Source organism: Meles meles, chromosome 7, assembly GCF_922984935.1.
Source record: "Meles meles chromosome 7, mMelMel3.1 paternal haplotype, whole genome shotgun sequence".
NCBI lineage: Eukaryota > Metazoa > Chordata > Mammalia > Carnivora > Mustelidae > Meles > Meles meles.
Window position 1 is genome coordinate 82,645,880 of NC_060072.1, and position 14,181 is coordinate 82,660,060.

Here is a 14,181-nt window from a genome sequence, read left to right on the forward strand (position 1 = left end):
TGGCATTAAATAGGACAAGAAAAAAATAAAATGAATTGTGACATCTATAAAAACAGAACAGAGGTGTATATGAAGGACAGAACAATATACAGTCAGTAATGGCAGTTAAATCACTCGACAACTCAGTTTTCCTTTTTCTTTTTTTTTAAATATTTTATTTATTTCACAGAAAGAAATCACAACTAGGCAAAGAGAGAGGAGGAAGCAGGCTCCCCGCGGAGCAGAGAGCCTGATGTGGGTCTTGATCCCAGGACCCTGAGATCATGACCTGAGCTGAAGGCAGAGGCTTTAACCCACTGAGCCACCCAGGTGCCCCAACAACTCAGTTTTCTTAACACGATTCTTCACAGTCTATTTTCTCACATGTAAGGCCAAATAAGTAAAAGACTCATTCTTAAGAAGAGGAAAAGTTAAAAATGTTTTCTCCAAAGTCCTTTTCTTCCTTTCCTCTTTAAGTAGCTAAGTTGAGACCATATTTCTTAAAATATATTCCATTGTATTTTTATAATGCCTGGGAAAAAATCATTTTAGTGAAAAAGTCATCTTCATTTTCTACCCCAATAGCTCAGGACCTCACCAACTTACATGAAAAGTCTCCAAAAAAACATTTCACATTTATTCTAAAACTAAAACAAAGTTACTATAAAAACTGGCCCACTCCTCAAGATACACACAGAATCAAAATATCATGTTCTAACACAGCACTAAATCTCTGTATAATTGCACCTGCCATGTTTCAAACAACTCTCAGAGAGCTGTGACTAAGGCCAGATACTGTCCTGAGGCATTTTAATTTTTTTCTTTTTATTTTCTTTTATATTTTTATATTTCTTATATATATATATAAACATTATATATATAATATAATACATAATATATAAAATATATTTATTTTATTTTCTTTCATAAGTATTTTTCAGAACCATCTTTCAATTTTTTACTTTGCTGCATTTTCATTTTATTTTCTTTTATATTTTTATATTTATTATATATATTATATATAATATATTTTATATTTTCTTATTATTTTATTTTCTTTCATAAGTTTTTATTTTTCAAAACCATCTTTCAATTTTTCACTTTGCTGCATTTTCTCTTTTCTCATTTTTCAGACTTCACCCAAACTATGCCGTCGATGGCATACATTCCACCTCTGTTTCGGTCCCTTGGTTCTGCCTAAGTAATGCTCAGACCTCTTTTCTCAGCATCGAATATCAGGCACACATTCACCATACAGTATCAATACCTGCGAGAATTTTCCAACTATAAGATAACAATGTGATCCTACTTTTACTGTTTTAGGTTCAGTGAGGAAGCATTTTACTTTTTATCAGATGGGTTTTTTAATCAACCCAGAGACCTGAAAGCTAAAAATTTTGTCAGTCAAATTCTAATTTACTCTAAACAATGTCAGATAGCTATTTTGATTTATTTTCCCAACAAATAAGTTGACTGACTCTATTTGTTGTTTTATTGCTTGGATACAAAATGCCAGTGTCCAAAGACTAATGATTGACAGGGAGAAAATTCCAACTCGATTAAAGTGGGCTATTTCCAATCTATCGATAATAACTTCAAAAAGTCAGAGTATGAGTTGGATAGCACTATTACCTTCATACTTGCATTTCTAGTCATAGGTGCTTGGTTTTTGAAGTTGAAAGATCTGGATTTACATTCACTCTCTGCTAGTTAATTGCATAAGTTAATTAACCCTTCTAAACCTTTAGGTTTTCTCATCTATAAAATCAAGATAATATCTGCCTCACCAAAATGTAAAGTTCAAATGAGATCATCTGGGTAAAAGCAGAATAGTATAGTATTTGTTAATAATTAAAGCAATCAGAGTATGACTAATAAGCCATAAACCAAACATGTTGAGGCCCCTATCACAGAAGAAAGAGCAAGTATTTGTTATAGACAGATGAATCTAATCTAATGGAATCTAATGCAATGTAGCCTTTGTTTCCCACTTTGGACTTTAACTGCAAGGATACCAAGTCTTCTATTCTTTTTAGAAGCTTTTTAAATTTACATGAAGTTCTGTGTCTCTTGTTAAGTATAGATCTTTCCATAAAACATTAATATGCATATCTGTACAACTAGGTGAATAGAAAAGGGTGGCTGCAAAAGATTATGAGTAAGAACATTATCCATAAAGGTTATACATAATAATCAGGAGAAGACGGGGTACCTGAATGGTTCACTTGGTTAAGTTTTTGACTCTTGATTTTGGCTCAGATCATGATCTCAGGGTCCTGAGAGCAAGGCCTGCATGGGGCTTCACACTCAGCATGGGGTCTTCTCCTTCTTCCTCTGCTTCTCCCCCTACTCATGCTCTCTCTCTCCCTCTCCCTCTCATAAATAAATAAACAAAATCTTAAAAAGAATAATCAGGAGAAAGAGAATAAATAACTTTGAGGTTATTTGTTGGATTTTGCCCACAAGCATCTATTCCTCATTTTTGTGGAGGAAAAAAAACAACCTAGTCATAGTCCAGATGAACCATTCACCCCTACTGTTAGCCCATGTCCTTAGACGAAGATAGACTCTGCCCCACAGGATAATCAATGCACCCCTTGGCTTGGACATAAGAATGTTTTCAAAGTCTGGGCACATGATCCAGTTCAGGCCAATGAAGATGATTAAAATTCAATATGGGACTTTTGTTTAACTCCTGAGGAATACTGAACTTTTTTTTTCACCTACCTGAGTATCATAATGATGGGAGCATAGGAATATCAGAGGTCTAGCTGAAAATACACAGAGCCTGAGAATAAAACCACCTCTGAGGAGGCAAAAGGAGATCCATCTAGGCAAAAGGGCAGGATTTGACAGCTGCATGAAGCTGCTTATAGGAGCCATATGTTCCATTTGTTGCTTACATCAGTTGGATTGGGTGTTTTATTACCTGCACCTAAAAGAATACTAACTTATTTAGGTATTAGTCACAGGATGATGGATAATCCTGACTTTTCCCAAATTATGGTTCATGTGCATGGATGTACATTTTTTTAAAAAGTACTCATGGCAATGGATTTCTTTTAATGTGTATTAAAAATGATGAATCTGGAGCACCTGGTGGCTCAGTTGCTAAGCATCTCTCTTTGTCTCAGGTCATGATCCCAAAGTCCTGGGATCGAGCCCTGCATTGGGCTCCCTGCTCAGTGGGAAGCCTGCTTCTCCCTCTCCCATTCCCCCTGCTTGTGTTCCTTCTCTCACTGTGTCTCTCTCTGTTAAATGAATAAAATCTTTAAAAAGATAAAAAATAAAAATGATGAATCTAACAAAAAATGCCATTATTTCGTGGCTAGCATTATTTGGAATGAAACTAAGTCTTTTTAAAAATGAGCAACTAACAGTGATATAAAAAATTAAATAATGTTATAAGTAATACACAAGTGCACAAAAAATCATGAAGGTATTAATGAATAATGTGGAAAACTATGGACTATCCAGAAGTCGAGAGAAAACAATCTATACCCACTGAACATTCTAATATAGATGTCAATTATAATTATAATTATAGGACTGGATGAAATCGACGCTAAATTAAAGTGGGGCAGGGGCGCCTGGGTGGCTCAGTTAAGTGTCTGCCTTCTGCTTCTCCCTCTCCCTACTGGTCATGCTTTCTCTCTATCTCACTTTCTCTCTCTCAAATAAATAAATAAAATATTTTAGAAAAAATAATTAATGCGGGGCATCCATGAATAGGACTTACTGGTATTATAAGCAGAGAAAGGAGTTGCATGGATGAGGACAAGGAGAAGGGCTACAGATACGAAAACTCTGTCATATAATTTCTGTATCTTTCTAAGTGAGAGTCCTCACTGTATCACTGAGTCTCTGTCATGTTGTAATTTGTTACAAGCTTCCTTGAAGGGGCTCTCAAACATGAACAAAGTGAAAAGCACATTCCTGCTACACTGCTTCTGAGCTACTATGACACAAGATAGCCAGCTGCAGATTACCTAGAAAATAGTCTTGGTTGGATTAGATTTGGTGCCTAGAGATTTGGGGCCTTACTTTGGTGCACAGCTTCGTTTCTAGCACTGGTTGAACCTCTAGTGGGAAAGTCAACACTTTCTTCTCACACTCTGCCCTCAGGGAATATTTAATAACTGTTTTTGAAGAACTTACTTTTTCAGATACGAACATATCATCCTTAGCATTACGCAGACAGGCCTGGAAACTGGAGGCCAAGTATATTACAAATGCATTTGTCACAACATAGATGTAGGTGTTAACTCAAAACTGAAGCCTCAAGAACTTGACTTTTTTTAATTTAAACACCAGAATGCCAGGAAACTCATTTGTTTATTCTAGATATTTGAAATCAGAAATAAAGCAGTCTTGATTATAAATGGTGTTAAATGTTTCAAGAACAATTTGTCCAATTTCAGTTCCAGTATTATCTAAGCTGGTAGTTCTCAATCTGGCCTGTGTAAAAACTCTACAGAGAGTTTTGTTTGTTCACTTTGTTTTTTAAATGGGGCTACCATGGCTCCATCTCCTAGCAATTCCACCAGACTCTCGGGGTGGGGGGTATAAATGACAGTATATGTCATCACTGTATTCTGAGTGTGCTGTGTAAACACATTAATTCTTGAAACTACAAACAATTTAAATATAAGCAATTTTTGTAGCTAGCTTTTTCATTTCTTAACTTACTTTTTTTTTTAATGTATCAAGGCTCTTTTAAAAATAAACGGACGTTATCAAGGCTTCTCTTGATATCTGAAGAGCCCTCTCTCAGCTACTTACTCAAATCTTGTCTTGGCCAACCTTGCGTCCTTTCTAGGATATTCACCTTGCTAATCTCTAAGTAGCTCCTGAACACTTCCAGGGGATTAAAGATGGCCGCAAATTTTCAACACTTCTATCACGTTGGGGTCTATTCCTCCCATTCCTCTCGAATGAGGCTTGTTTACAACTTTTTGGCCAGAGCAAACTGGGAAAAGTGATGCTGTGTCAGTTCCAGACCTGGTCTTTAAGAGCCCCAAACCACCATTTAAGGAGTCTGATCACCAATCTCATGGACAGGTCACAGGGAGAAGTCCTGAGATTCTGTGCAGGTGAGAGAGTTTCAGATGTATTCCATCTTCTTGTCACCCCTACTGAGATGCCTAGCTTATGAGGCCATCTTGAAACTTCTAGCCCAGTCCAGCTGAGTGACCCCACTTACCACTGTGTGGAGCAGAAGAATCACTTGTCTAAATTCCTGACACACAATATTGCAATATATAATGAAACTGCTGCTTTAAACCACTGAGCTTCGGGTGCCTGGGTGGCTCAGTCATTACGCATCTGACTTTGGCTCAGGTCTTGATCCCAGGGCCCTGGGATCGAGCCCCGCATCGGGCTCCTTGCTCAGCCCTCTCCCACTCCCCCTGCTTGTGTACCCTTTCAAATAAATAAATAAATAAAATCTTTACAAATAAATAAATAACCACTGATCTTTGTGACAGAATGTCACGCAGCAATAGCTAACAAATCAGTGGTCCCATTGGCCAATAGCATCAGCATCACCACGAAGCTTATCAGACATGCAGGGTTTTTGGCTGGACCCCAGACCTACTGACTTAGGATCTACCTTTTAATAATATCCCTAGGTTATCAGTATGCACATTTAAATTTGAGAAGCACTGATTTAGCCAAACTTTGGTTGCCAGAGGAACACTAGCTAAGCTGCAGACTGAGTGAAGTCCCCAAGTCAAATAAATGGAATGTGCATTCTTGATTCATATCCAATTCCACACATGCTCTATACAAGGCACTGGCTCAGGCACGGTGAACATGAAAACTAAGATGGCCTTTGTATCTGTCTATTTGATATAATCCTTTTTAGAAATATTCCTTAGTTCCTTTCCTTTGAAAGCTCCTCGAAGGGCAGGCCAAGTCTTAAACCACTTTTGAAATTCCGAAAGTACCTTTCACAGAACTGGGATTTTAAAACTCTTAATTGAATGGATGGAAGAAAGCAAAAAAGAACAAAACAAAACTGCACCATCCTCTCAAAAATGGGAGGAGGGCTCTTACGTCTACTTTTCATAGACTAGAATTAAATAGAATGTTCTATCTTTTATGAAGTTTCTTTTTCTCTCTTTTTTTTTTTTTCCATTTAAGCTCTCCTCTGCACCTCCTTAAAGCCATTATTCAAACAAGTGTTAGTAGCTCATTTAGGGCAGTTTGTTTTCACCTTAACAACAAACAAAAGCTCTAGGCATTTAGTAGAAAACTGTACTTCAAATTTGGATCTCTTCTCAGACTCATGATAGACTCTCCTGAGGCTGGGCAGGGGCCGTGAACAACAGCTCCTAGAGAGCAAACAATTGGTACACTTACAACCACTCTGTACCCACACAACCCACTCTGTTGTTCACTCTCATTACAGCATCCCATAAATTACATGAGATAGTCGGCAACTTATTATAAAATAGGTTTGGTGCTAGAGGACTTTACCCAAGTGTAAGCTCATATACAGGCGGACCTCAGAGATATTGCGTGTTTAGTTCTAGGCACCACAATAGAGCAAAAATTGCAATTTAAAAAAGTCAAATTTTTGGTTTCCTAGGCGTATAAAAGTTATGTTATGTTATTGTATGTATTGTATGTATGTATGTTATTGTAGCCTATAGTCTAAAGCTATATTGTAGTCAATTAATTACACAATATAATTATGTTTAAAAATGTACACACCTAAATTTAAGAATGCCTTGGTAAAAAGTACTAGCCATCAGCTAGCTTTCAGTGAGTTGTAATCACTGATCACAGATCACTGTAACCATTGTAATAATAATGACAAATTTTGAAATATTGTGAGGTTTTCCAAACACAGACATGAAGAGAGCAGAATGCTATTGGAAAATGGAACCAATGGACTCGCTTGACATAGGGTTGCCGTGAACTTTCAATTTGTAAAAACACAGTATCTACAAAGCACAATAAAGCAAAGCATAATAAAATAAGGTATGCCTACAAGTGTTCTGAGGACACTGATGGTAGACTAGGCTAAGCCATGATGTTTGATAGGTTAAATGTATTAAATGCATTTTTTTAAAGTTTTTATTTATTTATTTGACAGACAGAGATCACAGGTAGGCAGAGGGGCGGGCAGAAAGAGAGGAAGGGAAGCAGGCTCCGTGCTAAGCAGAAAGCCTGATGCAGGGCTTGATCCCAGGACCCTGGGATCACGACCTGAGCCGAAGGCAGAGGCTTTAACCCACTGAGCCACCCAGGTGCCCCAGAGTCACCCAGGTGCCCCTTAAATGCATTTTTTAAAAAATTTTATTTATTTATTTGACAGAAATCACAAATAGGCAGAGAGGCAGGCAGAGAGAGAGGGGGAGAGAGGCTCCCTGCTGAGCTGATGCGGGGCATGATCCCAGGACCCTGAGATCACTACCCGAGAGGCTTTAACCCACTGAGCCACCAGGCGCTGCCTTTAAATGCATTTTTGACTTAACGATATTTTCATCTTAAGGGGTTATAGAGACATAACCCCATCACAAATCTAGGAAGACATGTACAGAAAGGCACACATAGTCTTGTGATGGGTAGGGATCTTAAAGAGTTCCACAAAATTAATCCTTTTGTTTAATGTTTCAATCTATAATAAAATACAAAGTTTTAGATACAACAGTGATAGAAAATTCACTGCCTCCTGAGGCAACCCATTGCATTTGTGAATGGCTCAAATTTTACCGTTTTCCTATATTGAACAAAAAATCCACGTCCCTTCTACTTATTAGTCCTAGGCCTATCATAACAGAGGAAACACAGAATGAGGGATGAATGGCTGATGGCCTCAGTCTTCTCAGGAGTACAGAAGCCTATGAGTAAAAGAGGGTGGAATTGAGAAGAGAGGGATCTGAAAATCAAAATGAAAATTATACAAAGTCAATTCTAAAACAAACAAAAAAAGAATGAAAGTCACATACACACACACAAAAGGAAAAAGAAACCAGTAAGATAACTCAGCACTGCTGTGTCAATTTCTTCAGCAGAGTCATGCTGACTCAGAACGAGCACACAGAGAGAACTTTACAGACCCAGGGTCTGACATACATAGCAAAAATGTATGGAAACATCTTGATTTTAATTCAAAAACTATAATAAATATCCTGTGACTAGCTACCCACATAGGTAAGCATTTAAGAAAATACTGTTATTCTTTGGAAATAACTTGCTTATAAAAATTTTTATTTCATGTCAGTTAAACTAGACTCCAACAATGATTCATGCACATAAATCTTACTTTACCAAAAAGTCTTACCTTTACACACTTTACAACAGCTATGAGACAAGGTAATCTGATGAGATTCTGGACAATCCAAAGCCGGACAGCCTGAACTTTCAACCAGCTTCATGGTTTGGTCCTATTAGACAACAGAAAGTAAATCTTTCAAACCTCTGAATTAGGGTACACTAAGAAGTTCCGAGATCCAGCATCTGGGAAGGTTCTTGGTCCACAAGAGAAAAATTTTCTCCTGAGATCCTTTGCATAGGTCAGGCTCATTCACAAAATGACATTAGATCATAACCATAAAGTCTTTATAATGGACCAGCAGGGATTGGAGCATAACACATTGCAGCCATATAAATAATTTGCCAAACAATGAAGGAATCCTGAAAAGTTCTTTTAGTTTTATAACATATTTGTACATCAAGATGACAACTGTGGCACAAATACAGCTTGAATTAGATCAATGGCTCACTTTGAAAAAAAAAAACAATAGATAAAAACCAAGCCTTTTAAACATTCTCATTTCAAAATTTTCTAAACTATTATGAAGAGATTCTGACAGGTGATTCTGATAAGGAATATTGGGGGTCTCTCCCAAAACCCAAAAGGAAGTGAAGGCAGGATTTGTTGGCTTCTATACTGTCAGCCTCCTATTTCTTAAGAACAAGGGTCATTAACTAGAGCAGCATATAAGTAATAAAATGTTGGAACTTGTAGGCTTCCATATTAACACCACTCAAAAGCTTAAAAAGGTCTCTTTTCTATTAAGGACTACTTTTATGGAAGAAGTACTCATTTCAACATATCCATCTTCCTGGAGCATCTATAGAAAAGAGAATATAATGGTTTGAAGATGATCCTATCAACAAAGTGGCAGGACCATACAATCCTGTAATTCTACTTGAGGGTTTTTTCTCAAAAACAAACAAACAAACAAACAAACAAATAAACCCCAAACACCAACTCAAAAAGACATAGACACCCTGATGGCTACTGAAGCATTACTTACAATAGCCAAGATATGGAAGCAAACTAAGTGTCCATTGAGAGATGAATGGATAAGGAAGATGTGAGACAGACAAACAGACAATGAAATATTACTTGGCCATAAAAAAGAAATGAAATGTTGCCATTTGTGACAACATGGATGGACATATAATACTAAGTGAAATGTCAGACCAAAACAGACAAATACCATACAGTTTCACTAACATGTGGCATCTAAAAAACAAAAGAAACAAAAACAGAAATAGACTCATAAATACAGAAAACAAATTGGTGCTTGCCAGAAAGGGGAGGGGATGGGTAAAATAGGTAAAGGAGATTAAGAGGTACAAATTTCCATTTACAAACTAAATAAATTAAAATGGTAAAAAATACAGCGTAGGGAATACATCAATAATATTGTAATAACATCGTATGGTGACAGATGATAACTAAACTTGTCATGGTGAGCATTCCATAATGTATGTAATTGTCGAATCACTAGGTTGTACACGTGGAACTAGTATAATAGTGTATGTCAACTACACCTAAAGAAAAATGAGTGGTAGGAGGCATGGCTATAGTGGAGTCAAATGCTAGTCTTCCTTTGGTTTGACAATACTATCCATTCTGGTAACCTTATCTGCAGAACTGCGGTGTTTTCCAGCGTCACTATTGAAGTCACATACCCCCAGGACAAACTTTCAAGTCCACAAAAGTGAAAATAAAGGAACAATGAAGGACTAGTGTCCACAGCCCACTTAAGCTTAAAAGCTTAAGAGAGCTGTCGGTTATGTAAAGGTATAAGTACAGAAACTATGGGGCCTGAAGGGAAGTGAAACAATGAAAGTTCTTAACATCAAGAATTTAGTCTGGGGGCGCCTGGGTGGCTCAGTGGGTTAAGCCGCTGCCTTCGGCTCAGGTCATGATCTCAGGGTCCTGGGATCGAGTCCCGCATCAGGCTCTCTGCTCGGCAGGGAGCCTGCTTCCCTCTCACTCTCTTCTGCCTGCCTCTCTGCCTACTTGTGATCTCTCTCTGTCAAATAAATAAATAAAATCTTTAAAAAAAAAAAAAGAATTTAGTCTGGGGTGCCTGAGTGGTGCAGTCAGTTGAATGTCCCACTCTTGATTTCAGTTCAGGTCATGATCTCAGGATTGTGAGATCAAGCCCCTCGTGGGGTTCCAGGCTCAGCACAGACAATGCTTAAGATGCTCTCTCCTTCTCCATCTGCCCTTCCCCCATTCTTGCATGCTCTCTCTTTCTAAAATAAATAAGGAACTCCAAAAACTTTCGATAATCTGGTACAGCTGTGCTGTACAACCAATAGCCACTAGCTACATGGAGCTCCTGAATACTGTAAACAGAAATACAGTCAAGATTTTGAAGGATTAGTGTGACAATAGAATGTGTAATAGTTCTTTAAGAATTTCATGTTGATTACATGTTAAAATGATAATATTTTGCATATATCGGGTTAAATATAGAAAAATTATCCCAATAAAAAATTATTGTTGTGGCTTACATATTTCTATTGGACAGCAGGGCACTGGAGAGGCAATGATGCCTTTTGTTTGAGTAAATAAGAAGGAACATTTGTTCATTCATTCAATATTTACTTTCAGAGGGTAGGCACTTTCAGAGTTGTCTACATATAGACTTCTCTCTAACCCATTTAAAAAAAAAAAAAAGACTTTATTTATTTATTTGACAGAGAGAGAAAGACAGAACAAGAGAGGGAACACAAGCAGGGGGTAGTGGGAGAGGGAGACACAGTCTTCCTGCAGAGCAGGGTGCCTGATGCGGGCCTCGATCCCCTAGACCCTGGGATCATGACCTGAGCCGAAGGCAGATGCTTAACAACTGAGCCATCCAGGTGCCCCATAACCCATTTTAAAATGAAATCATTTCATAGATATCTTACAATCAAATAGGCAACTGTTCCAATAAATTTCTAAGGCATAATTATCCATATTATGAGACACATTGGTCAGATGAAAAGAACACACACACACACACCACACAACACATACATACACATATCCATTAAGAAATTCCAAATATCCTCAAGATATTTAAAGTTAGAACTGGTATTTTAAAGTTAGAAACCAGCTGACAAAAGTTTTCCACCTTCCTTGAAGTAACTTTCCGCTGATTCCCTTTTCTTAATTTGGAGTTACTAGACCTCACTCTAGGTCTTTCAATCCTTACATTTATAGTGGGACCTACTTCACTCAAAACAGTGGTGGCGAGCGCCTGGGTGGCTCAGTGGGTTAGGCCACTGCCTTCGGCTCAGGTCATGATCTCAGGGTCCTGGGATCGAGTCCCGCATCGGGCTCTCTGCTCAGCAGGGAGCCTGCTTCCCTTCCTCTCTCTCTGCCTGCCTCTCTATCTACTTGTGATCTCTCTCTCTGTCAAATAAATAAATAAATAGAATTCATGTTAATGTCCCTGTACTTCGCTCCCTTGTCTTTAAGATGGTGACCTGCACTATAGGAGAGCTGACTTAAAGCCTGAAGAAGCAGCTTGAATATTTTATAATGGGCATGAAGACATCAGACCTCTCATATTCTAGAAACCAAATCTGTCACAGTCTTGCCTCTCTTACATTTCCTCCTTGCTTATCCCAAAGGACTTCCAACCTACGATGCATAAGTATAGAGCTGGCTTCTTCCAATTTATTGTGGCAAAATTCTTAGGATTCTCCTTTCCCTGATACTACTGAATAGTCATATAAATGCTCACAATTTATGGGTTGTGCTGGCAGCATTTTCCTTTTCTACATAATCTATGCATACTAAATCATTCCCAAAAACCATTTAAAGAGAAGGCATTTAAAGAGAAAAGGATCAAATGTAAAGGGAACTCTAAAGTAGAAACCTTGCATGCAGAGTTTTCCTCAGATAGAATATGGCTTGCAATATCACATTATGGTCAAGAAATATAGTTTGTAAAGGGCAAAAATGAAAAGGTTTATGAAGCATATTTACTTTTTCACTTAGCAGGTCAAGTAGCAGAGATAAAAACACTCACCTCTGCTTCTGAAGCATACTTAAGGAGAGTGCAGTAAATTTATAAAGAATTTTCCTTCAAATCATTTAAAATATTCTTACCAAAGGGATTAATAATAATATCATTCTCATCTCCATCCAACACCTAATTTTTCTTAGGTCATTTTTATGATTTTCCATTAAACTGAATGATATTTGTCACATGGGAAGAAAACAGTTAAGTGACAACAGGCTGAGTCTAACTTTACCTAAATCTTCTTCACAGGAGTTAAAGTTTGGAAAATTAAGACAACTTCATAAAACTTTAATTGGACAAAACAGTGTTTTATTCATTGGGGAAATTACAGCCATAAATTTACATATTTAAAAACATTAATGGGAATTTCTCTTTGAATTGTAATTAATATCTTCTAATTTTTTTGCCTTAAATGTTTTAAAGGTATTACAAGTGTGACGTTTTAAAGAAATAGTTACTGTTTACATAATAAAGAATTCTGAATGACCCATGAAGAGTTTCCTTACCTTGCACTCATAGAGAACACATACTCCAGAGGAAGAATAAACTGTATTTCTCTCTCCTTCAAAGTAGGTCCGTCCTTGAAATTGGCATATTGCTGTGGAATAAAAAAATACATATATATGCATTTTTAATTTTCCTTTAGGAAAAATTGTTGGGAGGTGTTCAGATTCTATTTTGCATGGTCTTAAGCCTTTTCAAAGTGTCTGATTAACCATAAACCTAAATTCAGTCTAACATAAGGCACATATAGAATCCAGTCATTGTTAGGCCCATTAAGGTCTGGGAGTAAAATAAGGTATAAAAAGGGTGAGGACAACGAGAAGTCACAAATGGACTCTAAAAAAGTTGTGCCAATGAGCAGACTTTCAGATGACTTGCCTACTAGATGACATTGCATTTAGGGCATATTAAGCAGGTGCCTGGAGCAGCTACCAATCAAGGCAACACAAATATGAAAAAAGTGCATTTTTTTACATACCATTACAGAATTTTAAAACAAAATTCAAAAGAAGCTATTTTCACTTCAGTACATACATGAAAATGTTAGCGCTATGTAATTTGTAAATATATGTGGATTAGGGTACTCTATTTAGGATGCTGAAAAAATCTTAATCTGGGCCTGTTTCCATCACCAATTAAATAAAATTTTAAAATAGAACTTCAGGTTTGATAGGAAAATATTTTTAATTAGTGAAAATACATAGAAATCATCAAATAATTTTTGAGACTTTCAAAACAGTTTCAATTCACATAAACATTTTGCCAACAGAAATCGCTTGTTTTGAAGTGAATGGTTCACAGTCCCTGTGCTGACTCATCACCTAACCAGAGACAGCTACCCTCAGCCTAGGAAACTTAAAACTTCAGAATCCCCCTCTGGTTTAGTGGCCTTTTTTAAGACTCTGAACTAACTTTTGTTTTCCCAACTTTGTATTTTGTTTTTGTTTGTTTGTTTGTTTTGAAAAGGCACTCAATATTGTGGATGCTTTGGAGCTCCTTAGCATCTAGAAAAGGAGCAGTGGAAGTGATTATCTGGTAAGAAAACACTCAAGCAGTTTGTTAGCCTTGTTTACTAAACCCAATTTTTAATTTTAACCATACAGACTTTACAAAATGGATGTGTACATTTTCCTCTAATTCCTTTGTGTGAATTTAAAGAAAGTTTTTCCCTCTGCAGAATTCACATATTCCCATAACTTTCAAAAGTACCAAGTTATCTTAGTACTTTGCTTTAATAAATACTATTTTTAGCATTACTGTAAAAAGTACCAGGTTCCTTTCTAATAATTGGTAACAAAGATATTACATAATTTTTATTACTATTAAATGTACACACAGTTATACAAATATTCATATTTAAAACATAAACCAACTTATATCTTCACTGAATAATTAACCAATTATTTAAAAGCTACACACTTAAATA

At 36.8% G+C, this 14,181-nt stretch overlaps 1 protein-coding gene across 5 annotated transcripts in view; it reads right to left on the reverse strand.

Annotated features, from left to right (window-relative positions):
• Positions 1 to 14,181, reverse strand: part of NELL2 (neural EGFL like 2) — a 414,049-nt gene that overhangs the window by 184,471 nt on the left and 215,397 nt on the right. For all 5 annotated transcript variants that reach the window (XM_046012522.1, XM_046012521.1, XM_046012520.1 and 2 more), the window contains 2 exons: positions 12,758 to 12,849; positions 8,273 to 8,375 (listed from right to left, as the gene is read on the reverse strand). In XM_046012522.1, coding sequence (XP_045868478.1) covers positions 8,273 to 8,375; positions 12,758 to 12,849 — 195 coding nt within the window. The remainder of the gene's footprint in view (positions 1 to 8,272; positions 8,376 to 12,757; positions 12,850 to 14,181) is intronic.